The 27,216-nt window shown below is 35.8% G+C and overlaps 1 protein-coding gene and 1 non-coding gene across 7 annotated transcripts in view; one reads left to right on the top strand and one right to left on the bottom strand.

Moving 5' to 3' along the window:
- The window catches only part of RHBDD1 (rhomboid domain containing 1), a 165,566-nt gene that overhangs the window by 74,645 nt on the left and 63,705 nt on the right, over positions 1 to 27,216 (top strand). For 4 of the 6 annotated variants that reach the window (XM_017529144.2, XM_037738757.1, XM_017529143.2 and 1 more), the window contains exons 5-6: positions 554 to 610; positions 5,875 to 6,018. In XM_017529144.2, coding sequence (XP_017384633.1) covers positions 554 to 610; positions 5,875 to 6,018 — 201 coding nt within the window. Of the gene's footprint in view, positions 1 to 553; positions 611 to 3,203; positions 3,410 to 5,874; positions 6,019 to 27,216 lie in introns of those variants that run through there. The other 2 variants (XR_001825425.2, XM_017529145.2) reach the window with 2 other exon arrangements.
- Positions 13,875 to 13,981, bottom strand: LOC119471357. The gene has a single exon (XR_005200389.1). It is a non-coding gene; the product is annotated as a U6 spliceosomal RNA (small nuclear RNA).

Below are 27,216 nucleotides of genomic sequence, written 5' to 3'. Positions count from 1 at the left end.
CTGCGAGCTGAGAACTGAAGGACACAGGAACCTTATAGAAAATGACCCAGCATGTGGAAGCTACTGTTTGATGCCTCCTGGAAAAAGAGGGTCACCCTGAGGGTGTGCCCCTTGCCCCTCCCTCTCTACTTTCATTCTGCTGTGCCAGTTGACTAAGTCGGCAGTCCTACTGCCTTCTATAGGGACAAGAAAGAGTAAAGTGCCCTAGGAAGGGTACGGAGCAGGCTCTCCTAACACCCTTGTTTGAGGAAGGTGCTCCATTTACCTGGCGCATCTCTACTTGTACAGAGGCATCAAAGCCAAGCCTTGGTACTTTGGCAGGCAAAGACTAAGAAATTTTAGTGAGTGTGAATTAGGGTTTCATTGTCTGCTCCCTACCCCCAAACACACACAAACTCTCTCTCTCCCTCTCTCTCTTCCCTACATAGGGCTGGCCCCCAAACAAAAGGGAGTTTACCTTGGGCCTTCTCCCAGAGAACTGCCTAATTACTGGAACAATTAGCACTTAAAGCTTTATGGCTGCCATTAAAATGTTTGTTTCTTTTATGTTTAGGCATTTTTCCCTCCAATGCTGGTTACCCAGGACAGCAATACTACTTTAATAGTTCAGGTAAGCATTTTATTTCATTTCATAAATTTTAACTTCTTTTTAAAATTATAGTATTCAGCTCTACAGAGTACCTTAGGATACCAGTTTATGTTGTGGTAGAGTAGTTCACATGTTAGGTAACTGTGCCTCTAACATGCCTGGAAGCTAGATAGAGGGGTAACCTAGGGAGCGCATTTGTGGGGGTTGGTAGGGAAAGATTCCTATTAGACCTTGGTACTTTGAGTTTTAGTCTGAAACTGTACTCCTGGCAAAGTGTTAGAAGTTGATTTTAGGTATACAGTTCTCCACAGCCCAGCCCATCTATATTCAGGAAACCCTTGCATACCCTAAGATGCTCTAGTAAATGCCATGTGACTTAATGAGGAAGAATGTACTTTTTTCTAAATGTCTGTGTAGATAGATAGAAAGGAATTCCTGTTAAAAGTATAAGACCTATTTCAGGCTAAAGCCTTTGCATTCCAGTCTGGGGTGGCTACACAGTAGTATCTTGGATCAGGCCCAGCAGACAGGTGTTAGCCGTGGCCATTGCAACACTCATGCCTTAATGCAATGAATTGAATGGGCGCCTCCCAAAATTCATATGTTGAAATCCTAACCCCTAATGTGATGGTTTTAGTAGAGTAGGGATTTGGGGAAAAATTAGGTCATGAGGGTAGCACCCTCATGAATGGGATCAGTGTCCTTATAAAAGCGACCCTAAAGAGCTCTCTAGCCTCTTCACTGCCGCATGAGGATACAAGAAGTTTGTGATGCCACCGTGATCAGTTCTGGTAAGGACCTTCTTTTGCAGCCTGGGAGAGGGTCCTTACGAGAACTGATCGTGCTGGCATTTTAGACTTCCAGCCTCCAGACTGTGAGAAATAAGTTCTGTTGCTTATGCCTGCCAGCCTATGGCTGTTTGCACAGCATCACAGATGGACTAAGATATGTTTCTCTTTATATTAATTGATGACCATTATGGCTTAAAGCTAAGACTAGCAGTATTTTCTTTAAAGGACTGGACAGCTAATATTTCAGGCTATAAGGGCTTTATTGGCCATATAGTCTCTGCCGCAACTGTTAACCTGTCTTTGTGGCATGAAAGCTGCCACAGACAATGTGTAAACAAGTGGGTATAGGTGTGTTCCAATAGAATCTTATTCCTAGCCCCTGCCTTTTCTATTGTGTAAGGATATGAGATGGGCACTCTGCCAATTGAACCTTACAAAATAGGGTAGTTCTACTTACTTTCTCTCTCTCTCTTCTGTATTCCATTTATTTTCTATTTTTTTAAAAAAGAGAACAGCTTCTTTTCTTCTTATGTGGAAGAAGTATGCACACAACAGACAGGCAGAGAATTAGGGGCAAAAATAAAAAGACCTTTTTACCTCTTTTAGCCTCTTGTAAGATTACCGTATTTATATGCCTTTCTCTGAAGTGATTGGATTTCTTCAAAGGCAGTGCGACAAAAGGCCAGGTGGCTATGCTAATGGTCATCTAGGGAACTTTTATGAGAGCATATGTATATCTTACAAGTAATGATTTATTCTTAATATGGTTGTCCTTAGCTGGAAAAGTCTTTATAGGTCAGAGAACCTCATGAATGTTTAAAAAGCTGTTACCAATTTTTCTAATCTCAGTGGTGTTTCTTGATCTCCTTTGCCATGAAAGCCTGGTATGTATATAAGGAACAGATGGAGTAGTTAATAGAATAATGATAACTAGAGTTTCTTTTACTAAAAAAAAAAAAAATTAAACTAGTATTCATCTCAGGACATAATTTATGTGTATTTAAGTATCTGATTGCTAGGTTTTTCCAGGAATGTTTGTTATGAAGACTTAAAAACATCTGAGTGGGTGAGTGAAATAGCCGTAGAAAATTTTTGGTCCTACGGGAGGGGGCCAGTTCTCATTATAATAGATACCGATGAGATTTTTGGTTCTGTTGATGATTTATGATTGATGATATAGAAACCACACTGGTCTTTCTGATTTAAGGCACCAGAACTTTCCCATTTTCTTTCCCCATGTCTTGTCTGACAAGTTCCAAATTAGGTTTTATAATACTCAGATGTTTAGAGTTGTTGACTTTATTTCGTTGAAGAACTGTGAGATTATTTTAAAGTAAGAAACAGTATGAAGAAAAATGTTTTTCTGCATCAAGAAAATGTTGCCTGAAATCATTGCATGTGTATCTGGCAATTAAAACTCTACATAAATATATAATTTCTATGTGGTGAGCTAATATTCAGAGACTTTGGGTTATTTTGGCTTTTGAATTAACTGAGCATTTTTGGGGGTGGATAGGTAGAAATGCTGCTTAGATCTCACATACCACAATGCCTTTCCACAGGGGTTTGAAAGTGATAATGAGCCATGTGGGAAGTTACCCAATATGCTTTTTGTGTTCCTGTAAAATAATTGGCACTTTTAGGGAACTGGGCAGTTTCTCTATGGAGGGATTGCTGAAGCATCCCATAGTATTCAATGACGTGCCTATAAATATTCTATTAGTGTTGCAGAGTGGTTGCTGCTTTCTTTTATTCTTTGTGGAGATATATTAATTGTGTTTTCCCTATTTGTCCGTATACGAAAGATCTTTTTTTTTNATAAGGAATGAAAAGATTTGTAAAAACACTACCATGGTCTCCTTTACTCTCAAGGTATGAAAGTTGCTGATTGGGTGTTCCTCAACACAGCAATGGGAGCTGAATTTTTCTGATTCTATTGGATAAAGACCAGCTTATGAATAACTGTTCATATTTAAAATTGCGTCAAGATCCAAATTCAGTTTTAAGCCATTGTGAAGATTTGGAAAGGGTACTTGTCTCCTTCTTCTATTTTAAATATCAATAATGTTAATATTTTGACATGGGAAACAGGTGAGAGAAGATATGAAAGTTGAGCTGTTGGAGGGATTTAGTAAATCCTCATTAATGTTTACTGCACTGGGGCAAGGCTTTTCAGAATTAGTCTCCAAAATCCTAAACAATTTTGTTTAATGTTTATTTAAGTCATTTCTTTCTTTCTTTCTTTCTTTCTTTTTTACTTTCATGGACATTCAGTAAAGTAGAATCAAGCTAGAAGAGCTTTATCATAAGCCCTAAGAGTGGACAAAAGATCTGGATAAACATTTCTCCAAGAAGATATATACATGGCCAATAAGCACATAAAAAGATGCTCAACATTATTAGTCATCAAAACCACAGTGAGATACCACTTCATGCCCTAGGATGTTTGTAAATAAAAAGGCAAATAGTAGCAAGTGTTAGTGAGAATGTGGAGAAATTGGAACCCTCATACACTGCTTATAGGAATAGAAAGTGGTACAGCTACTTTGGAAAACATTCTGGCATTTCCTCAGATAGTTAAACAGAATTGCCATGTGATGTAGCAGTTCCACTTCTGGGTATCTACTCAAAAGAAATAAAGGCATATGTCCACATAAAAACTTGCTCATAAATGCTTATCACAGCATTATTCATAATACTTGAAAGGTAGAAATAATACAAATGTCTATCAGTTGATGCATAGATAAATAAAATGTGGTATAAACCATACAGTAGAATATTATTTGCCCATAAAAAAGAATGAAGTACTGATAAATGTAACAAAACTGATGAACCTGGATAGCATACTAAGTGAAATAAGCTAGACACAAAATGCCACATATTATATGATTTAGTTTATATGAGTCATCCAAAATAGGCATATTCTGTAGAGACAGAAATTATTAGTACTTACTTCGACCTGGAGAAGGGATGGGAAGCTGAGGATTGTTAGCTGAAGAGTACAGATATCTTTTTGGGGATGATGAAAATGTCCAAAATTGATTGTGTGGTAATGACAGTGCAACTCTAAAATATACCAAAAACCATTTAGTTGTATACTTTAAATTGATAAATTGTATGGATGTCACTTATGTCTCAATAAAGCTCTTCTAAAAACATTAATAGACACAACTACTTTTCATGGCAAATATTTAATAAACATAATTATATTAGGCTATCAGCTGAAAGTATGTGTTTTGCCATTTGTTGTTTATATGAAAAAAGCCTACTAGAATGCTGATTAACAGTTTCCCTTTTAATGTTACATATTAGGAAACATAAACAATACAACAGTAAATTTTAAAATAGCCTCAGGACCAACTGTCAAAAATTCTGAAAATGAAATCTCAATTAATGAGATTCTGCCATTTTGGCTGGATTGTATTTTTTTTTTTCTGTAGCCTTACTAAATCTCTGACTCAGGCATGTACTGCTGGACTGTGTGGGATCATATGGAGATCTATGACAAAGATTCATAGTAAACATTAGGAATCTTCATCAACAACCAAAACTACATTATTTAAATATTTGAAACATCACCTTCAAAGAACATAATAATGGCAGGAAAGAAGAGAAAAAAATCAAACAGACTATTTTACTTCTCTCTCTTTATGCCAGAATGAGATTGATAATCTCCTGTGGGGGAAAAAAAAAAAATCTCTTCCAAACAAATTCTCTAACTATTGGGCAGTTAAAGAAAATGTAAGGAATAAACTCAAACTGAAAAGATGCATGGGAATATCTTGCAAAAGTGAACTTTTCTCTGCTATTGACCTTTATTAATGGGGTACTTAAGTTTGGTACCTAAAACATTATTTAATGACCAGGTTGTCTCTTCTCTCTTGTTTTATCTAGCAACCATTTTTTTTTTTTTTTTTTTTTTTTGGTGGTGGGGGGACTGTAATCTCTGGCATAGAATTACAGTTACAGAGAAATTGGCTGCATCTTAATGTTATTGTCTGAAGTATTCCGTGGCATCTGTATAAAACATTGGTCTGCCTCTCATTGTACAGAGCAATAAAACAATAAGGCTTTATCAGCTATTGTTTCCACCATTCTCTTGACTCAAGCCAGGAGGACTTGATGGAAAACTATCCAAGTGTTGAGTAGTCTTAAGCTGAAAGAATCCACTCAGTATGTCAATAGCTCATTCCAGTCTCTTCTCCAGGACTTCTGACTACCCTCTGAATTAATATCTCCTTTCCTCATTAGCACATAAGGGCTTATTCATGCCCAGTGCCATGGTGGGCACTGAGGATACAACAGTGACAAGACAATCATTGCCCACCTTTGCAGGTCGTTCTCCATTTGTCATCTTTTCTTATTTTGAGGATAATTTTTATGCTTAAAATAATGTTATGCCTTACTTGTTTGTCTTTGCTTATACAAAACAGGAAGTATAAAACAAAGAATAGTCCATAGCTGTGTTCTCTAACCTTTTCCTTGTGCCTGTAGGCAGCTCTGGATATCAGGATTATTATCCTTATGGCAGCCCAGGTCACTCTGAAGAAGCACCCAGGAACTATGATGCATACACAGCAGGACTGAGTGAAGAAGAACAGCTTGAGAGAGCATTACAAGCCAGCCTCTGGGACCGAGGTAGGAATCTTGCACCCTTCAGTTATTTTAAAGCATTCCTCATGTGGTAAGGTTAGTCTGAAAAAGGGCTATTTGTAGCAAGTTAAATTTTAAATAGTTCAGAAAAAGGATATGTAGATGAAAAATGTGTGCAGATTGTGATTACAAAGAATGGGGTGTGATGCCTGCCATGTTCCCAGTAACCTAAGCTAATAAGGTGCCAGACTGTGTATGTATTGTTAAAGTGATTCTTTTTATAGGCCTGCTGCTCTTTGGTGCCTTGGCATTAAAATCAAGAAACTTAAAATTCTTAGGTGCATAAAGAAAAGAGAAAATTACTTTGGAATTCATATTTGTAAAGAAAGCTCAGTGTCTCTAAGTATCAAAATATTGCCCATCAACCTCCTGCAGATCTCCCTCAACATCACATGGGCTCAGAATTCAGGCTTAGGTTTGACTTCTGCTGAACCAATCTGTCTAGGGGTAGAGTCTAGAAATTTATATTTTGAACAGGCTTTCCAGGAGATTCTTTTACAAACTGATATCTGAAAAAAACACTGTATTTATTCTGCCATCTTTGTTCTATGTTTGGATTATGAGTTTGGGTATTACTGTTTTTATTGTTTGAGTACTGACTAAAAGTCATCTATTCATTTAAAGGGTGTTTATCAACGTCTTATGTTTCATGTATGATGACAGGGACAACAGGGAACATTGAGTGGTAAAAGATGGAGCCTACCCTCAAAAAGTTAACAATCTGTGTTTGGGCATATGCCTACTAGATGTGATACCACACAGGTAACCCTAATATCAGGTGACTAAGAGAGGCTTAGGCGAGGTGCTAGAGGTAGGGAGAAAATGGGGAGCTTTTCCTGCCTAGAACTATCAGATTTTCACAGAGGAGATAGCGTTTGAGTTGGACCTTCGAGAATGCATAGAACTTGAAGAGCTGTGGACGGACTTTCTCTGCAGAAGTCTGAGTATCAGCACGGACACAGAAGTTAGGGTCATGTTCGCCAGCCCTCACTTTTAAATGGACAATAAGCAAAGAAAGGGAAGAAGAGCGGGAAACTAGGATGGGGCCAGATCACAGGGGTCCTAGAATTAAATAGGCCAAGTGGAAAGCGGATTTAGTATGTCGTATAAATGCCAATAGAGTTCTGCATGGGAGACTGATGTGGTCAGAGCTGTGTTATAAGAATTTGGTAGTAGCAGGCATTCTGCAAACAAGATTGAGCACCAGTCAGGTACCAAGCATTATGCTAGATGATGAGAGTACATAAATTATGACAATACAGCTTCTGACTTTAAGGAATGCAGTCTTAGCAGCAACAGTGTGCATGGAGGTGGGGAATGACAATAAGCAGGGAGACAAGTAGGAAGATTATATTGCAGTAGCCTGAACAAGAAAGGAAAGCCTAAATTATGAAGGTGGCAGAAGTGGAGAGGAAGGCATAAATCTGTATTTCTCAGGTGAACAGTTACAGAACTGTGATAATATTTCAGTAACCTTTCACTGTGTAAAGGGTCACCCTGAAACTCATGGATAAAAACAGTAAACAGTGGTCTGCTGGGGGCTGGCTGCTCTAGGGTGGCTTCCTCTGCATGCCTGCCTGACTGTTTGATGGTGGTGGTACTCCACGCCTCAGCCCATTCCTCATCCAGCAGGGTAGCCTAGGCTCATCCACCAGGCTGCAGCATAAGGTTTACAGGAGAGTGCAGAAATAAACAAGTCTTATGCTGGCACAATGTCAGTTCCACTGTATTCTGTATACTGTTAACGAAGCAGGTAACAAGACCAGCTCAGATTCATGGGATAGGGAGATAGCTTTTCCCTTTTGGAGGAACAGCAAAGTCACATGTGATGGTTATGGATAGAGGGAGAGGTGGAGAATTGTAGCCATTTTTGTAATCACTGTATCACATGTAGTTAGTGGACTGCCAGTAGCACAGTCATTCAAAAGCGTAACTTAGCCATGGAATCCTGAAATCTGGAGAAGAGGCCCCAGAGCCTGTATTTTTAATAGATTCTCATGGTTATTCTTGTGCACACATGGGTTTAATCACCACTGGGCTATCCATGAACTATTAGGGGACAAGTAAGGCAAGACGGACTCTCAGCATGGACTTTGCATAGTCCGTCTCTGTCCCCATCTAGGCTGACTTCAAATAAAATCCCAAGACACAGCATGATGGGAAAGATTGGGATTTATATTTGGGTGACATCATCTGATTATTACCTTCTGTTACGAAAATGTGTATTCTAAAGTAAGAAGCCTTCAAAAATAATTAAAGAGTGATGAAAACTCAGAGGGAAAAATTAGGTAGCCCAAGTGAGAATATTTGAATGTGAGACATAGAAAACCTCCCGTGTTAAATGTAGTCAGAGAAAAGAAATGCAAGAAGACAAGCATACTTTTTGTAGTTTTATTTCTAAAGGTTTGCTATATGCCCCGATTAGTAATTATACAGGAAGTTAGTACTAATAGTGCAGGTGTCTTTTTTAGAAAGAGAAAGAAAATAATGATTTTCTTCAATAATGAGACATGAGCATGGACGATCTGTAGATGAAAGCATCCTCTGATGGCCCTGGTGACTTTGTAGCAATTTTGGAGATGTGAATCCAGCTACAATGGAAGAGTCTACATTTTGGGAGTCAGAAGGAAGTTGGAATAGATTTTTGAGGCCGTTTCCTTAATAAAAAATGTGTTTATTATTAAGTTAATACAAGTCATTAATATTAATTTTTTTCTGTTTAATAAATGGTATTTAAATATTTACTAACAGGCAGAAAAAAAAAAAGGCACAGGGTACCTTGAGAGATTTCAGAAAGTCATCTGATAGTAGTGTTGCTTTTTTATAAATTTAAATCTTATTCTTAAAAGAACTTCTTGCAAAAATAACTCTCAAGAGAGTATACTAAACAGAAATCGAAACAACTTAAAATTTTTTTACTGCCCCTATTTTAGATTATTTTTATGTTTTTTCATCTTTTCCTTAAAACATTTCAGTGAAGCTAAGAAATGAATTCTTTTTACTTAAAAGGTTTTTACACATCAGTTGCTATAAGACTTGCTTGGTGAGAAGATTATTTCTGGGATTATTTTGAAGCCAAGGGTTTTGTTTCTACCTCTGTCTAACTAGTTTCTTGGTCTGAAAAAATCTAGCTGCTTCTTTATGGGTATGGAGTTAAGTTCTAAAACTCCTCACAGTATAAGATTGCTAGGACTAAATGATCCAGAGTTTGTGCTGAATTATTTCTGCTACCTGACCTTTTATTTTAACAAAATCATAGATTATTTTCCTCCTTTTTCCTTCATCCTACACATGTATTTTCAGAATTTAAAGCCTTCTCTTCTTTTTATTCATGAAAAATCACAAAAGTATGTAGAACTTCTTTGTCTCTCAAATGGCCACTTGGTACCTCTGAAACAGAGTGGCCTTGTTTAGCATTTTGAATTACAGTGAAATAAATAAATAATTTTAAAAAGAAAAGAAATCATAAAAGTGAATAGTTAATTGATGATTTTTGAATACAGGACTGTCTAAACAGAAAAGTAAGGAAAAAATTATGGAAGATAGACCAGTAAAATCTTTAACAAAGAATTATTATAATCAGTATGTAAAGAACTCATCATATCATGAAATCATTAATACTAACTCCTATTAGAAAAATGGAAAATAATTTTAACATATAATCCAAAGACTTATAAGTGACCCATGTGCATCTAAAAAATAATGTGCTATATACTAGCAGAGAGTTACTTAGTTTCTTCATCTCACCACATTTATTTTTTATTTTTATTTTAAATTTTTGTGGGTACATAGCAGGTGTATATATTTGTGGGGTACATGAGAACTTTGACACAGGCATGCAATGTGTAATACTTACATTAGGGTAAATGGGGTATCCATCACCTCAAACATTTGTCCTTTCTTTGTATTACAAACAATCCAGTTCTATTCTTAGTTATTTTTAAATGTACAACAATTATTCTTGACTGTAGTCACCTTGTTGTGCTATTACAAACTACATCTTACTCATTCTATCTAATTATTTTTTGTACCCATTAACCATCTTCATTTCCTCTCATCCTCCACCCCAGCATCTGGTAACCATTATTCCACTCTCTATCTCCATGAGTTTGTTTTAATAGCTCCCACAAATAAATGAGAACATGGAAAGTTTGTCTTTCTGTGTCTGGCACATTTCACTTAACATGGTGACCTCCACTTCCATCTATGTTGTTGCAAATGACAGGATCTCGTTTTTTTGTTTTTTTGTTTTTTTTTAATGGATGAATAGTATTCTATTCTATATAAGTACCACATTTTCTTTGTCCATTCATCTGTTGTTGGATACTTAGGCTGCTCTCAAATCTTGGCTACCCTGAATAGTGCCACAGTAAACATGGGAATATAGATATCTCTTTGATATAATGATTTCCTTTCTTTTGGGCATATACCTAGCAGTGGGATTGCTGGATTATATGGTAGCTCTATATTTACTTTTCTGTGGAACCTCCAAACTCTTCTCCATAGTGGTTGTACTAATTTACATTCACACCAAAACTGTACAAGGATTCCCTTTTCTCCATATCCTCGCCAGCATTTGTTATTGCCTGTCTCTGGGATAAAAGCCATTTTAAACTGGGGTTAGATGATTTCTCATTGTAGTTTTGATTTGCATTTCTCTGAGGATCAGTGATATTGAGAACCTTTTCATATGCCTTTTTGCCATTTGTATGAGAAATGGCAAATTTGAGAAACGTCTATTTGGATCTTTTACACAGTTTAAAATTAGACTATTAGATTTTATCCTATATATAAGCAGCTGTTTGAACTCCTTATATATTCTGGTTATTAATATCTTGTCACATGGATAGTTTGCACATATTTTCTCGCATTCTGTGAGTTGTCTCTTTGTTGATTGTTTTCTTTCCTAGAAAGAAAGTTTTTAACATGATGTGATCCCATTTGCTGATTTTTGCTTTTTTACCTGTGCTTGTGGAGTATTACTCAATAAATCTTTACCCAATTCAATGTCCTAGAGAGTTTCTCCAACATTTACTTTTAGTAGACTCCTAATTTGAGGTCTTAAATTTAAGTCTTTAATCCATTTCAAATTGATTTTTGTATATGGTGAAAGATAGGGGTCTAGTTTCATTCTCTGCATATGGATATACAGTTTCCCCAGCAGTATTTATTGAAGAGACTTACCCTTTTCCCCAATGTATTCTCTTGGCACCTTTGTTGAAAATGAGATCACTATAAATGTATGGGTTTGTTTCTGGGTTTTCTATCCCCTTCCACCAGTCTGGGTGTCTGGTTTCATGCCAGTGTCATTGTCTTTTGGTTAATATAGCTTCATTGCATAATTTGAAGTGGGGTAATGTGATCCTTCCAGTTTGCTTCTTTCTGCTCAGGATAGCTTTGGCTATTCTTGGTCTTTTGTGGTTCCATGTAAATATTACGATTTTTGTTATTTCTGTGAAGAATGTCATTGGTATTTTGATAGGGATTATATTGAATCTGTAGTTTTCTTTGCATGTTATGAACATTTTAACGATATTGATTCTTCCAATCCATGAACATGGAATATCCACTTTTTGTGGCCGCTTCAATTTTTTCATCAATATTTTATGGTTTTCATTGTAGAGATCTTTGACTTCTTTGATTAAGTTAATTCCTGGGTATTTTATTTGTAACTATTTTAAGTGGCATTTCTTTCTTGATTTCTTTTCCAGATGGTTCACTGTTAGCATATTGAAATGCTACTGATTTTTGTATGTTAATTTTGTATACTGCAACTTTCCTGAATTTATTTATCAACTTTAATAGATTTTTGAAAAAATCTTTAGGGATTTTTCCAAGTATAAGATCATACCACCTTCAAACAAAGATAATTTGGCTTCTTCTTTTCCAATTTGGATGCCCTTTATTTATTTGTCTTGTCTAATTGCTCTAGCTAGGACTTTCAGTACTATGTTGAGTAACAGTGGTGAAAGTGGGCGTCTTTGTTGTGTTTCAGATCTTAGAGGAAAGGCTTTCAGTTTTTCCCCTTTTAACATGATAGTAGCTGTGGGTCTGTCATATATGGCTTTTATTGTATTGAGGTATATTCCCTCTATACTCAGTTTTTTGAGGGTTTTTTTGTCATGAAGGATGTTGAATTTCATCAAGTGCTTTTTTGGCATCAGTTGAAATGACCATATGGTTTTTGTCCTTCATTCCGTTGATATGATGTATCACATTGATTAATTTGCATATGTTGAACCATCCTTGAATCATTAGGATAAATCCCAAATGGTCATGATGAATGATCTTTTTAATATATCGTTGAATTCAATTTGCTAGTATCTTTGCATCAATGCTCATCAGGGGTATTGGCCTGTAGTTTTCTTTGGAGTCTTTGTCTGGTTTTGGTATCAGGATAATACCAGCCTCATAGAATTAGTGTGGAAGTATTCCCTCTGCCTCTGTTTTTCAAAATAGTTTGTGTTGGATTGTTATTTATTCCTTTTTAAATGTTTGGTAAAATTTAGCAGTGAAGCCATTGGATCCTGGGCTTTTCTTTGCTGGGAAACTTTTTATTACGGCACCAATCTCATTACTTTTTATTGGTTTGTTCAGGTTTTGGATTTCTTCATAGTTTAATCTTTGTAAGTTGTATGTGTCTAGGAATTTGCTCGTTTCTTCTAGGTTTTCCAATTTATTGGCATACAGTTGCTTATAGTAGGCTTTAATGATCCTCTGAATTTCTGCAGAATAGGTTTTAATGTCTACTTTTAATCTCTTATTTTCATTTAGGTCTTCTCTCTTTTTTTCTTAGCCTGGCTAAAGATGTGTTGATTTTGTTCATGTTTTCAAAAAAACAACTTTTGTTTCATTAATCTTTTGTAGTTTTTTATTTCATTTAGTTCTACCCTTTGTTACTTTTCTTCTACTTATTTTTTGTTTTGTTTGCTCTAGCTTTTCTAGTTAAGATAAATCATTAAGTTATTTGAAGTTTTTCTGCCTTTTTGATATAGGAGCTTATCCCTATAAACTTCCCTCTTAGTACTGCTTTCACTGCATCCCATACATTTCAATATGTCCTGTTTCTATTACTTGTTTCAAGAAACTTTTGAATTTCCTTCTTAATTTCCTCATTAACCCATTGGTTATTTAGGAACATGTTGTTCAATTTTCCATGCATTTGTATAGTTTCCAAAATTCCTCTTTTTAGTGATTTCTAATCTTATTCCATTGTGGTCAGAGATGCTACTTGATTTAATTTCAGTTTTTCTGAACTTCTTAAAAGACTTTTTTGTGGCCTAACATATGGTTTATGCTTGAGAATGATTCATGTGCTGAGGAAAAGAATGTGTGTTCCGCAGCTGCTGGATGAAACATTCTGTAAATATCTATTAGGTCCATTTGGTCTATAGTGCAGATTACTTTTTTTGTTGTTGAGTATCTGTCTGGAACACTTGCCCATTGCTGAAAGTGGATTGTTGAAGTCTCCAGCTATTATTGTGTTGGGATCGATCTCTCTCTTAAGCTCTAATAATATTTGCTTTATAAATCTGTGTGCTCCAGTATTAGATGCATACGTATTTACAATTAATATATTCTCTTTCTGAATTGACTGACCCCTTTATCATTATATAATTATCTTTTTTGTCTCTTTTTACAGTTTTGTCTTCAAATCTGTTTTGTCTGATGTAAGCATAGCTACTCCTGTTCTTTCCTGGTTTCCACTGGAATGAAATATCTTTGTTTCTTTATTTTCAACCTATATGTATTTTCATTCTCTATAGGTGAAGTGTGTTTCTTATAGGCAACAGATCGTTGGACCTTGTTTTTTATTTATTTATTTTTTATATATTTTATTAAAAAATATGGAACGCTTCATGAATTTGCGTGTTATCCTTGCACAGGGGCCATGCTAATCTTCTCTGTATCGTTCAAATTTTAGTATATGTGCTGCCGAAGTGAGCACTGGACCTTGTTTTTTAATCTATTCAACCACTCTGTTCCAGTTAGTCTTTTTTCATTTATGCTGTTATTGGTTAGTAAGGATTACTCCAATCATTTTGTTATTTGTTTTCTGGTGGTTTTGTGGTTTTCCCTTTCCTCTTCCCTTCCTTCCTATCTTCCTTTTAGTGAGTGATGTTCTCTGGAGGTGTGTTTTAATTTCTTACTTTTTATTTTTTGTGTATCTGTTGTATACTTTTTGATTTCTGATTACCATGAGGCTTGAAATTAATATGACCTATTATTTTAAACTGATAACACTGATTGCCTAAACAAACAAGCTAGCAGGCAAAGATAAAGTAAATAAAAACTCAAGACTTTAACTTTGTCCCCCTGGGTATTAGCTTTTGTGGTTTCTACTTATATTTTCTCATACTGTTATATTTTATTATACTTAAACTTTGTCCCCCTGGTTTTTAGCTTTTATAATAAAATATAAGTAGAAACCACAAAAGCTAAAACTTAAAGTCTTAAAACTTAAAAGCTTAAAGTTTTAGCTTTTGTTGTTTCTACTTATATTTTATTATACTGTTTATGTTTGAAAAATTGTTATTTTTGATTGGTTCATCTTTTAGTCTTTCTACTCAATATATGAATAATTTACACACCACAATTACAGTGTGTTTTTTAATTCTGTTTTTCTTTGTGGTTACTATTACCAGTGAGTTTTGCACCTAAATCATAATGATTTTTTATTGCTTATTAACATCCTTTTCTTTCAGATTGAAGAACTCAACTCCCTTTAGCATTTCTTGTAGTACATGTCTGACATTGATGAAATCTCTCAGCTTTTCTTGGGAAATTATTTATTTCTCTTTCGTGTTTGAAGGACATTTTCACTGGATATACTATTCTAGGATAAAAGGGTTTTTTTCCCTTCTGCGCTTTAAATATATCATGCCGTTTTCTCCTTGCCTGTAAGGTTTCCACTGAAGTCTTCTGTCAGAACTATTGGAACTCCATTGTACGTTATTTGTTTCTTTTCTCTTGCTGTTTTTAGGATCCTTTCTTTTTCCTTGACCTTTGGGAGTTTGATTATTAAATGTCTTGAGGTAGTCTTATTTGGGTCAAATCTGTTTGATATTCTGTAACTGTCTTGTACTTGAATATTGACATCTTTCTCTAGGTTTGGCAAGTCGTTATTACGTTTTGAATAAACTTTCTACCTCTGTCTCTCTGTCCCCCTACATCCTCTTTAAGGCCAATAACACTTTGATTTGTACCTTTAGGGCTGTTTTCTAGATATTGAAGGTGTGCTTCATTCTTTTTTATTATTTTTTCTTTTGTCCCCTCTCACCTTATAGTTTCAAATAGCCTGTCTTCGGGGTCACTAATTCTTTCTTCTGCTTGATCAATTGTTATGCATTCTTCAGTATGTTGATTACATTTTTCAACTCCAGAATGTCTTCTTGATTTGTTTTAATGATTTCAATCTCTTTGTCAAATTTATCTGATAGGAGTCTCTCTTTTCAGGGAAGTGGGGTCCCCTCTGGCCCAGGACAGGTCCAGAAATTATTTCCAAAAGCCAAAGCCTAGAATCAGGTACCCCAAGAGCCTGCTTGATGCTCCATCCTGCTGTGGCCAAGCTGGTACCTAAGCTGCAAGACAAAGTTCCCTTTCCTTTCCTCACTTCTTTCCTTAAGCAGAAGGAGTCTCTCCCTATAGCCACCATATTGGGAATGTGCTTGGGTCACACCCGAAGCAAGTGTGTCTCTGAATCTCACCTAGATACCACTGGGTGAGTACTGCCTGTTTACCACAGTGCCCTATTCAGGTACCTAGAGCCCTTTAGTCAGCAGGTGATGAGTCCTGCTAGGATTGAGTCTTTTTCTTCAAGAAAGAAAGTTTTCTTCTGGCCCAGGAAGTGTCTAGAAATGATGCCTGGTAGCTAGAGCCTGGAGTAGGGGCCTCAGGACTCTGATCGGTACCCTATCCTACTGTGGCTGAGCTGGTATCCAAGTTGCAAAACAAATTTTTCTTTACTCTTCCATTTCCTCTCCTCAAACACTGGGAAGGAGTCTCTTCCAGAGCTGCAAGTTGGCTGTCCCAGCTGATATCTCACCGGAAGGCATGCTCCCCAGGTCCACTGACTCTGAGCCCAACACAGCACCAGAGCTTACCCAAGAATTGCAGTCCTTGTGGCCCAAACTGCCTTTCAAGTTTATTTAGGACCCCAGAGCACTTTTTCCCATGGTGTCAGGGCGTGATGGAACTCAGGTTCTGACCATTGGAATGGGCAATTCCCCTCTGGCTTGGACTGGTCTAAATGCTCACTCCCTGGGTGCTGGCTGAGTTCTGTCCAGTATTGCCCTCTGGCAGTGCTGAGTTTCAGGGGATGTCCACAATCACTGTGCTCTCCCTTTCCGAAGTGCACAGATTCTCTCTCTGTGCTACCGGGGGATGGATGAGGAGTGGCACTGGTAATTCAAGACTGTCTTTCCTTCTCTCTTCAGTGCCTCTTTCAGTGATATGAAGTTAAAACCAGATACTATGATCACTCACATTATCTTTGGTTCTTATGAAGGTGATTTTTTCTGCAGATATTTCTTCAGTTTGGTGTTCCTAAGGGATGATCTGTAAAGGTTTCTATTTGGCCATCTTGCTCTACCCCCCTCCATCTCACCATATTTAATGTTAGTAGTGATAACAGGCATTTCTATATGCTACTGGTATGAATGCAGATTGGCATAACTTTTCTGGAAGACACATTGGAAATGTATGATCAAGAGGCTTGCCTTCAATGATTCCTTGACTAAGAATCTAGACTGAGGAAATAATAGAGATTTGGTCTAATATTTGTTTATAAGTTACTTATTCCCTAATTAAATTTAATAACAAAAACTTAAATACATTGAAATTTGTACAACAGTGTGTGCAAGGGTTAAATCAGTTATGGTTTCATTGTAAAATGGAGATATTCAGCATCTATTAAAAATAACATTTTGGAAAAATTCAGTGGCATGAAAATAGGATTACAATGTAATTGCTGGATGAAAAAAAAAGTAAGGTGCAAAATAGTATGTACCATATGGCCAGAATATTATAAAATAAGCCAACTCAAACCAAATACTTTTCCATAGGAAAAAAAAATGAAAAAGGCCTTTTAACAAATGTCTTCCTGGTATCTTACACTTAGTAAGACAATTATAAAGGTTTCAAAGGAAAATAAAATTCAAATTAATATAAATTTGTATAAAGCTGTTCCTTTGCCATTGTCACTTACTGTATAATGCACTTCAAAAGTCTTTTTAGATCTGTTTCCTTGAAACTAGTTTCATATGCTATTCAAACATTCATTCAAAATAAAATTTTGTGGTCAAATAAGCTTGGAATATATGTAAGTAATTGGTTTCTTAATTGTGGAACTAATTAGATACCAGTGTAGTTGTGGATATTCCAGGAGATATGGTTTGCGATATTTCCCTCATTTATTTGCATGTAAAATTTGTGTGTTTATGTGTGTATGTGTTTGAGAGAGGAAAGGGAAGAGGGGTGATGGAGAGAGAGAATAGAAAAACTAGAATTGTTTGGGCTGAACCCTCTGACATTAGGTTGGAGACATCTTGTTACTTTGTCTCTAAATCCTTCAGTGTGTAGCTTTTAAAAATAAGGGCCATTCTGCTACTTACAACATCATGGTCACATCAAAGAAAATTAGCAGGAATTCCCTAATAACATCTAAAATTTAGTCCAAATACTAAATTTTCCAATTTTCTCAAAGAGTATCTTTAATAGTCAGGTTTTCAAGGTTCTGATGTTGCATTTGATTATTTCTTTTTAATATAAAACCATACCCTGCCCTTTTTATAATTTAATTTTTCAGGACACCAGTCTCATTGAGTGATAAGTATCTGATTATTTCTTTCATGACATATTTAAATAGTTATCTGCATCGCTGTATATTGGCACTTAACATTTGAGAGCTTGATTAATTGGATTTGGATTACACATTTTTAGCAAGAAAATGTCATAGGTAATGCTGTGTTCTTGAGATTGCATCAGGTCAGGAGATACACAGTGCCGAGCCATCCCACTAGCACTGCTAAACTTGGTTACTAGTTTGAGGAGGTGACTGACAAATCTCTCTGTTGCAACAGTACATTTTCCTCTTTCTCTTTATACATTCCACATGAGGGGATACTGTGTCACCATATGAATATCCTGTTTCCTAAAAATTACTTGATAATCTTTCAAGTAATGGTTTTTGTAGTCCTTGTTGATTTTTACAAGACTATCAGTTATTTCTTTGGGTTTCTTGTTAATTTTTTATTTCTTTAAAATTTATTTATAGTAAAATTTACTCCTTGTGGTGTACAGTTATGTAAGCTTTGACAGAAGCATAGAGTTGTTTATCATAACAATCTAGATACAGCACAGTTGTATCACTCCAGAAAATTACCCATCACTCCCCCTCTGTAGTCAGCCTCCCCTGACCCTTGATCATCAACAAGCACTGTTCTCTTTCCACTCCGTAACTTTGCTTTTTCCAGCATGTCATATAGTTTGTGGGAATTATATGACAAATTATATGTCATATAATTTGTGTGAATTTGTGTGAATATAAGTTTTCATGTCGCCTAGGTAAGCACCTAGGAGTAGGGTGTCTGGGTTATATGTGGTGAATTTATGTTTTATAAGAATCTGCCTGTTTTCCAAAGCGTATGTACCAGTTTTCATTCCTGCCAGCAGTATACGAGAGTTCCAGTTGCTCTAGGTCCTCCCAGCATTTGGTATTTTCAGTTGTTTTTATCTTAGCAATTCTAATAGGCGTCAGGTTGTATTTTAGTTTATATTTCCTTAATGACTAATGATGTTTATTTCTGTTTATTGGCTATCTATATATCTTCTTTGCTGAAGTTTCTGTTCCATTATTTTGTCTATTTTTAATTGGATTGTTTGTTTTCTTATCATTGAGTTTTGGGAATTCTTTATATGTTCTGAATAAAAGCCCTTTATAAGATATGTGATTTGCATATGTTTTCCCTGAGTCTATGGCTTTTTTCCCATTCTCTTAACAGTATCTTTTGTGGCACAAAAGTTTATAATTTTGATGAAGCACAGTTTATCAATTTATCAAGCTTTTAATGTTGAATCAGGTCAAAAGATTTACAAGACCATAATTTTCTGCTATATTTTCTCTTAGAAATTCCATGGTCTTAACATTTACATTTAGATAAATAGCCTATTTTGAATTAGTTTTTATATAATATGTGAGGTATGAAGCAAAGTTCATTTTTTGCTTGTGAACTTCCAAATATTTCTGCACCATTTGTTGAAACAGCTATCAGTTTTCCAATGAATTGCCTTTGTACTTTTGTCAGATAACAATTGAATATGCTTATGTCAATATATTTCTGAAAATGTAAAAAATTGAAATCATATCAAATATCTTTGCAGACCCTTGCAGATTAAAACTAGAAATCAATTCTAAAAGGAATCCTCAAAACCATATAAATACATAGAAATAAGCAAATATGCTCCTTTATGACTTTTGGGTTAACAATGATATCAAGATGGAAATTAAATAATTCCTCAAAATGAATGATAATAGTGACACAAGATATCAAAACCTCTGGGATACAGCAAAAGCACTGCTACGAGGAAAGTTTATAGGGCTAAGTGCCTACATCAGAAAGTCTGAAAGATCACAAATTGACAACCTAATGTCACACCTCCAGGAAGTAAGAAATGGAACCAATTAAACCTAAAGCTGGAAGAAGAAAAGAAATAACAAAGATCAGAGCAGAATTAAATGAATTTGCAACCAAACAAATACCAAAAGATCAATGAAACAAAAAAGTGGCTTTTTGAAAAGATAAACAAAATCATAGACCATAGCTGACTTAACCATGAAAAGAAAAGATTCAAATAAGCTTAATTAGAAATGAAAATGGAGACATTACAACCACCACCACAGAAATACAAAAGATCATTTGAGATTGCTGTGAACACCTCGATGCATATAAACTAGAAAATTCAGAGGAGAAATGGAGAAATTCCTGGAAACATACAACCCTCCTAACTTTAATCGGCAAGAAATAGAAATCCTGAACAGAACAATAACAACCAGTGAGATTTAATCCATAATTTCAAAACTTGCCAACAAAAAAAGCCCAGTGCCAGACAGATTCATAGCCAAATTCTACCAGACATTCAAATAATTGGTACCAGTCCTACTTAAACTATTCCAAAAGACTGAGAAAGAGGAAATCCTCTGTAACTCATTCTGTGAAGCCAGTATCATCCTGATGCCAAAGCCACAAAAGGATATAACAAAAGAAGAAAAATGCAAATATCTCTGATAAATGTAGATGCAAAAACTCTCAACAAAATACTAGCAAAGTGAACCCAACAGCATATCAAAACAATAATTTACCATGAACAAATGAGTTTCATCCCAGTGTTGTAAGAATGGTTCAACATACATACACAAGTCAATAAATGTGATTCATCACACAAACAGAATTAAAAACAAAAACTGTATTTATCTCAGTAAATGCAGGGAAAGCATTTGCTAAAATCCAGTATCCCTTTATGATAAAAAATGTCAACAAACTAAGAATTGAAGAAACATACCTCAAAAAAAATAATAGCTATCTATGACAAACCTACAGCCAACATCATACTGAGTGGGAGAAAAGTTGAAAAGAATAAATAAATAAAATAAAATAATATAATATAATATAAAAGGTACATTTCCAGGGAGGGATAGGAAGAGATTTGCTAAAGGATACAAAATTATAGCAAGATAAGAGGAATAAGTTCTAATGTACTACACCACTGTAGATGACTATAGTTAACAGTAATAGTTCCAAGTAGCTAGAAGGAGGATATTGAATATTTACATCACAAAGAAATGATAAATGTTTGAGATGAGGATATGCTAATTAACCTGATCATATTAGTATACACTATGTGTATCAAAACATCATTAAGTACCCCTTAAATGTGTACAACTCCTATATGTCAATTAAAAAATTAAAATTTTATGAAAAAATGTAAAAAAAAAAAAAGAGTTGAAAAGAATTCCCCCTAAGAACTAGAACAAGACAAGGATGGCCACTTTCACCACTCTATTCAACATATTACTAGAAGTTCTAGCTAGAGCCATCAGGCAAGAGAAAAAAAGGACATTCAAATTGGAAGAGCGTCAAAATGTCTCTGTTTGCTGATGAAATGATTGTATACTTAGAAAACCCAAAATACTACTCCAAAAGACTTCCTAGATTTTATAAACAGATTCAGTAAAGTCTCAGGTTACAAAATTAATGTATACAAATCAGTAGCACTGCTATACACCAGCAACCACTAAGCTGACAATGAAATCAAGAACTCAATTCCTTTTATGATAGCTATAAAAAAGAAAACAAACAAACAAAAACCTGGAAATAAACTTAATGAAGAAGGTGAAAGATCTCTACAAGAAAAACTATAAAATACCCCTCAAAGAAATCATACATGATATGAACAAACAAATCAAAATGTGCCCCATGTTCAAGTATTGGAAGAATCAAAATTGGTATCATGAAAATGACCAGAATGCCCAAAACAATCTACGTATTCAGTGCAATTACTATCAAGACATTAACACTGTTTTTCACAGAAATGGAAGAAATAATCCTAATATTCACATGGAACCTAAAAAAGAGCCTGAATAGCCAAAGCTATCCTAAGCAAAAAGAACAAATCTGGAGGCATTATATTACCTGACTTCAAATTACACTCCAGTTGGCGTAACGTAGTATCTCATACTGTGGTTTTAATTTGCATTTCCCTGATGATTAGGCTGAATAGCCAAAGCAATCCTAAGCAAAAAGAACAAATCTGGAGGCATTACATTAACTGACTTCAAATTACACTCCAGGTGGCGTAAGGTAGTATCTCATACTTTGTATCTACTTTTATATCAGTACCATGCTGATATCAGTACCATTTTATAAACTTTTATATCAGTACCATTTGTATCTATTTTTATATCAGTAGTACTTTTATATCAGTACCATGCTGTTTTGGTTACTGCTGCAGTAACCAAAACATGGTACTGATATAAAAGTAGTTACAAAGACCAATGGAAAAGAATAGAGAACCCAGAAATAAAGCCAAATACTTAAAACCAACTGGGCTTCAACAAAACTTACAAAAACATTAATTGTGAAATGGACACTCTATTCAATAAATGGTAGTGGGAAAAGTAGATAACCACATGCGGAAGAATGAAACTGTTTCCCTATCTCTCACCATATAAAAAAATTAAGATGAATTGGAGGCTTAAATCTAAGACCTAAAACCATAAAAGTTCTAGAAGAAAACCCAGGAAAATCTCTTCTGGACGTTGGCCTGGGCAAAGAATTTATGACTAAGTTAAATTAAGAAGCTTCTTCATGGCAAAATAAATAATCATCAGAGTAAATATGCAACCCACAGAATGGGAAGAAATATTTGCAAATTATGTATCTGATAAAGGACTAATATCTAGAATCTACAGTAAATTCAAACAAATCAGCAAGAAAAAAAATAACCCTGTTAAAAAGTGGGCAAATGATATGAATAGACATTTCTCAAAAGAATATATACAAATGGTTTTGCCTAGATTGTCTTCTAGGGTTTTTATGGTGTTAGGTCTTATGTTTAAGCCTTTAATCCATCTGGAGTTAATTTTAGTGTAAAGTGTCAGGAAGGAATCCAGTTTCTGCTTTCTGCACGTGGCTAGCCAGTTTTCCCAACACCATTTAATAAACAGGGAATCCTTTCCCCATTGCTTGTTTTGTCAAAGATTGGATAGTTGTAAATATGTTGTGTTGCCTCCAAGGCCTCTGTTCTGTTCCATTTGTCTATGTCTCTGTTTTAGTACCAGTAGCATGCTGTTTTGATTACTGTAGCCTTGTAGTATAGTTTGAAGTATGGTAGTGTGATGCCTCCTGCTTTGTTCTTTTTGCTTAGAATTGACTTGGCTATGAGGGCAAGGACTTCATCACCAAAACGCCAAAAGCATTGGCAACAAAAGCCAAAATAGACAAATGGGACCTAATCAAACTCCACAGCTTCTGCACGGCAAAAGAAACAGTCCTTAGAGTGAATTGGCAACCAACAGAATGGGAAAAAATTTTTGCAGTCTACCCATCTGACAAAGGGCTGATATCCAGAATTTACAAAGAACTAAAACAGATTTACAAGAAAAAAACAAACAAGCCCATTCAAAAGTGGGCGAAGGATATGAGCAGATACTTTACAAAAGAAGACATTCATGAGGCCAACAAACATATGAAAAAATTCTCATCATCACTGGTCATTAGAGAAATGCAAATCAAAACTACATTGGGATACCATCTCACACCAGTTCGAATGGCGATCTTTAAAAAATCTAGAGACAAAAAATGCTGGAGAGGATGTGGAGAAATAGGAACACTTTTACACTGTTGGTGGGAGTGTAAATTAGTTCAACCATTGTGGAAGACAGTGTGGCGATTCCTTAAGGACCTAGAAATAGAAATTCCATTTGACCCAGCAACCCCATTACTGGGTATATATCCAAAGGATCATAAATCATTCTGCTATAAGGACACGTGCACACGAATGTTCATTGCAGCACAGTTTACAATAGCAAAGACCTGGAACCAACCCAAATGCCCATTGATAATACACTGGACAGGGAAAATGTGGCACATATACACCATGGAATATTATGCAGCCATCAAAAAAGATGAGTTTGTGTCCTTTGTAGGGACATGGATGAACCTGGAAACCATCATTCTCAGCAAACTGACACAAGAGCAGAAAATCAAACACCACATGTTCTCACTCATAGGCAGGTATTGAACAATGAGAACACATGGACACAGGGAGGGGAGCACTACACACTTGGGTCTGTTGGGGGGAAATAGTGGAGGGACAGTGGGGTGTGGGGAGTTGGGGAGAGATAGCATGGGGAGAAATGCCAGATATAGGTGAAGGGGAGGAAGGCAGCAAATCACACTGCCATGTATGTACCTATGCAACAATCTTGCATGTTCTTCACATGTACCCCAAAACCTAAAATGCGATAAAAAAAGAATATATACAAATGGCCAACAAACATATGAAAAATGCTTAACATCACTAATCATCAGGGAAATGCAAATTAAAACCACAATATGAGATACTACCTTACACCAACTGGAGTAACTATTACTACAATGTTAAATCAATAGATGTTGGCATGGATGTGGGGAGAAGGGAATGCTTTTACACAGATGATAGGAATGTAAATTAGTTAACCACTATGGAAAACAGTACGGAGATTCTTCAAAGAACTAAAAGTAGATCTTCCATTTGATTCAGCAGTCCCACTACTGGATATCTACTCAAAGGAAAAGAAGTCATTATATCAAAAGAAGTCATTATACACATCTGCATGCATGTGTTTATTGCAGCATAGTTAACAATTGCAAAGATGTGGAACCAACTTAAGTGTTCATAAACCAAAGAGTAAAAAAAATCATGGTATATATACACCATGGAATTCTACTCAGCCATAAAAAAGAATGAAATAATGTCTTTTGCAGCAACTTGGATAGAGCTCCTGGAGGCCAAAATTCTAAGTATCAATAACTCAGGAATAGAAAACCAAATACCATATGTTCTCACTTATAAGTGGGAGCTAAACTATGAGTATGCAAAGACATACAGAGTTGTATAATACATAGTGGAGAATCAGAAGAAGGGAGGGTGGGAATGGGCTAAGGGATGAAAAATAACCCATTGGCTACAATGTGTACTACTTGGGTGNTAATAGACTTTGGAGACTCAAAAGGGGAATGGGTGAGAAAGGGGTGAGAGATTTAAAAATCTACATATTGGATACAATGTATACTACTCAGGCGATGAGTACACTAAAATCTCAGTTTTCACCGCTATAGAATTCATCCATGTAACTAAAAACTACATGTACCCCTAAAGTTATTGAAATTTAAAGAAAAATTGAAAATCTATTTCTGTACTCTCTATATTTTTTTCATTCATCTATGAGGAAATCTGTCCTTCACCAATACTACATGGTTTGATTTCTTTGGCTGTATAATCAGATAGCATAGATCCTCTGTTCTTTTTCAAAATTGCTTTGGGTATTCTAGATCTTTTGCCTTTCTGCATGAATTTCAGAAGAAGCTTGTTGATATCTCCTAAGAATCCTTCTAAGATTTTGACTTTATAGATCAGCTTGGGGAAAATTAACATCTTAACAATGAGTTTTTTAATCCATGAATATGGTATATTTCTCCATATACGTAGGTCTTCTTTGTTTTATCTGACCAGTGTTTCATAGTTTTGAACATACAGGTCCTCTATATGTTTTCTTAGATTTATACATAAGTATTTTATGGCTTTTTGTAGGATGAGATATGCTATTATAAGTAGTACTTTAAAAAATGTTCTCTATCTGTTGAGATGATTATATATGTTTTCTTTTTTGTTTATTAGCATACTATATTACTTTGACTTTCAAAGTTAAAGCAGGTTTGCATTCCCAGAATAAATCTCACCTGGTTGTGCTATATTGCACTTCATCCTGGTTAAAAATGTCATGTGCACCTGAAAACAATGTGTATTCTGCTGTTGTTGGATAGAATGTTCTATTTAAATGTTATTTAGATGAACTTAGCTGGTAGATTTCTTTCGGGTCTTCTATATCCCTACAGATTGTTTACTTTTTTATTAAATACTGTATTTTGAATTACACGTGATAATTATGAGTAATAATGAATACATATTATTGCAATGGTTACCCTGGACACACCAAAGGCTTCAAATTCCTTTGCCATTACCTTGTTTTTAGGATGGGTCTGATTCGCCAGAGGGTTTTGCGCAGTGCCTGCTTGAACTTCAGTTTCAGGTCCTCCTTTGGTGCTGTGACTCAGGTTCTCCTTCCATTCCTTTGTCCGTCTCCTGGTGATACACTGCAATTACTTGTTGCTCTATGCTTTACAGTTGTGATGAGAGGCAAGCTATGGGTATGTCCTGATTAAGTCTAGTCTTGGGCAGTCGCTGTGCCCCTGAGTTTGGCAGTATGGCCTTCTCAGTGTTCTTGCCTTTCCCCCAGATTTAGATAATATGTTTTGTTTTTCTTCCTTTTCCCTTCTTAAAATTGCCATATGTTTTTGCCAGCTCCCTAAGGGAAATGGTGATTGATTCTACTAGTCCATTCTCACACTGCTATGAAGAAATATCTGAGACTGGGTAATTTATAAAGGAAAGAGGTTTAATTGACTCACAGTTCCACATTGCTGGGGAGACCTCAGGAAGCTTATAATCATGGTGGAAGGCAAAGGAGAAGCAGGCACCTTCTTTGCAGGGTGGCAGGATGGAGTAAGTGCAAGCAGGAGAAATGCCAGAGGCTTATAAAACCATCAGATATCCTGAGAGCTCACTATCACAAGATCAGCATGGAGGAAACTGCCCCTGTGATCTGATCACCTCCACCTGGTCCCATCCTTGACACCTGGGGATTGTAGTGATTACAGTTCAGGAGGAGAGTTGGGTGGGGACACAGCCAAACCCTATCAGTGGTTTTTGCTCGTCTTTCAAGCATTTAAGGCATTATTCCATAGGATATTTAGGGGAGAAGGATCTGGGCAGCCTGTCATACATTTCCTGCAGTGGCTGCTGATCTTTTTCCACAGGGCTGTACCATAATGACAAAGGAAGCTTTCTCTTGACTTTCACAAGTTTCTCTTGTGAGACCAGTGAGGTTCTGAGAAAAGCCTGAAAGTGGGTGTGAATTTTTTTATATCATCGGCCCCAGGGATTCTGGGTTCCCTTGCTTGCTTATAGCCAGCCTTTAACAATCTTCTCAAAATGTTGGCCAAATTCTTTTCACTGTTGTCCAGCAGAGTATGTCCTGGGTAAGCAAGTGCTGTTTGTTTAGTTGGTTGGTCTACTACCTCAGGTCTTTGATGGGTTCAAGAAAAGTTGTTAGGTGGTGTCTTTGAGCCTACTTTGGCTTGGGAGGCTTCCCAATTGCAAAAAATTAAGTTATTAATTTGTGGACTATGTAGCATTTGTGTTTTTTGTAAAGATGAGAATGGTACCCTTTCCAGCTTTCTACATCCCAAGAAAAAGCTAGGGGCTTTCCTTATTCTTCATTGAGATTTGAATTATCATTCCTTGCATACTGTTTACCTGATTTTGTTTTTTTTTTTTTTTTTAAATGCTGTTTGTATCCTTTTT

Source organism: Cebus imitator, unplaced genomic scaffold (genome assembly GCF_001604975.1).
Source record: "Cebus imitator isolate Cc_AM_T3 unplaced genomic scaffold, Cebus_imitator-1.0 Scaffold57, whole genome shotgun sequence".
Classification (NCBI taxonomy): domain Eukaryota; kingdom Metazoa; phylum Chordata; class Mammalia; order Primates; family Cebidae; genus Cebus; species Cebus imitator.
The sequence above is the reverse complement of the archived record's forward strand: the minus strand, read 5'-3'. Positions and strand labels throughout refer to the sequence as shown.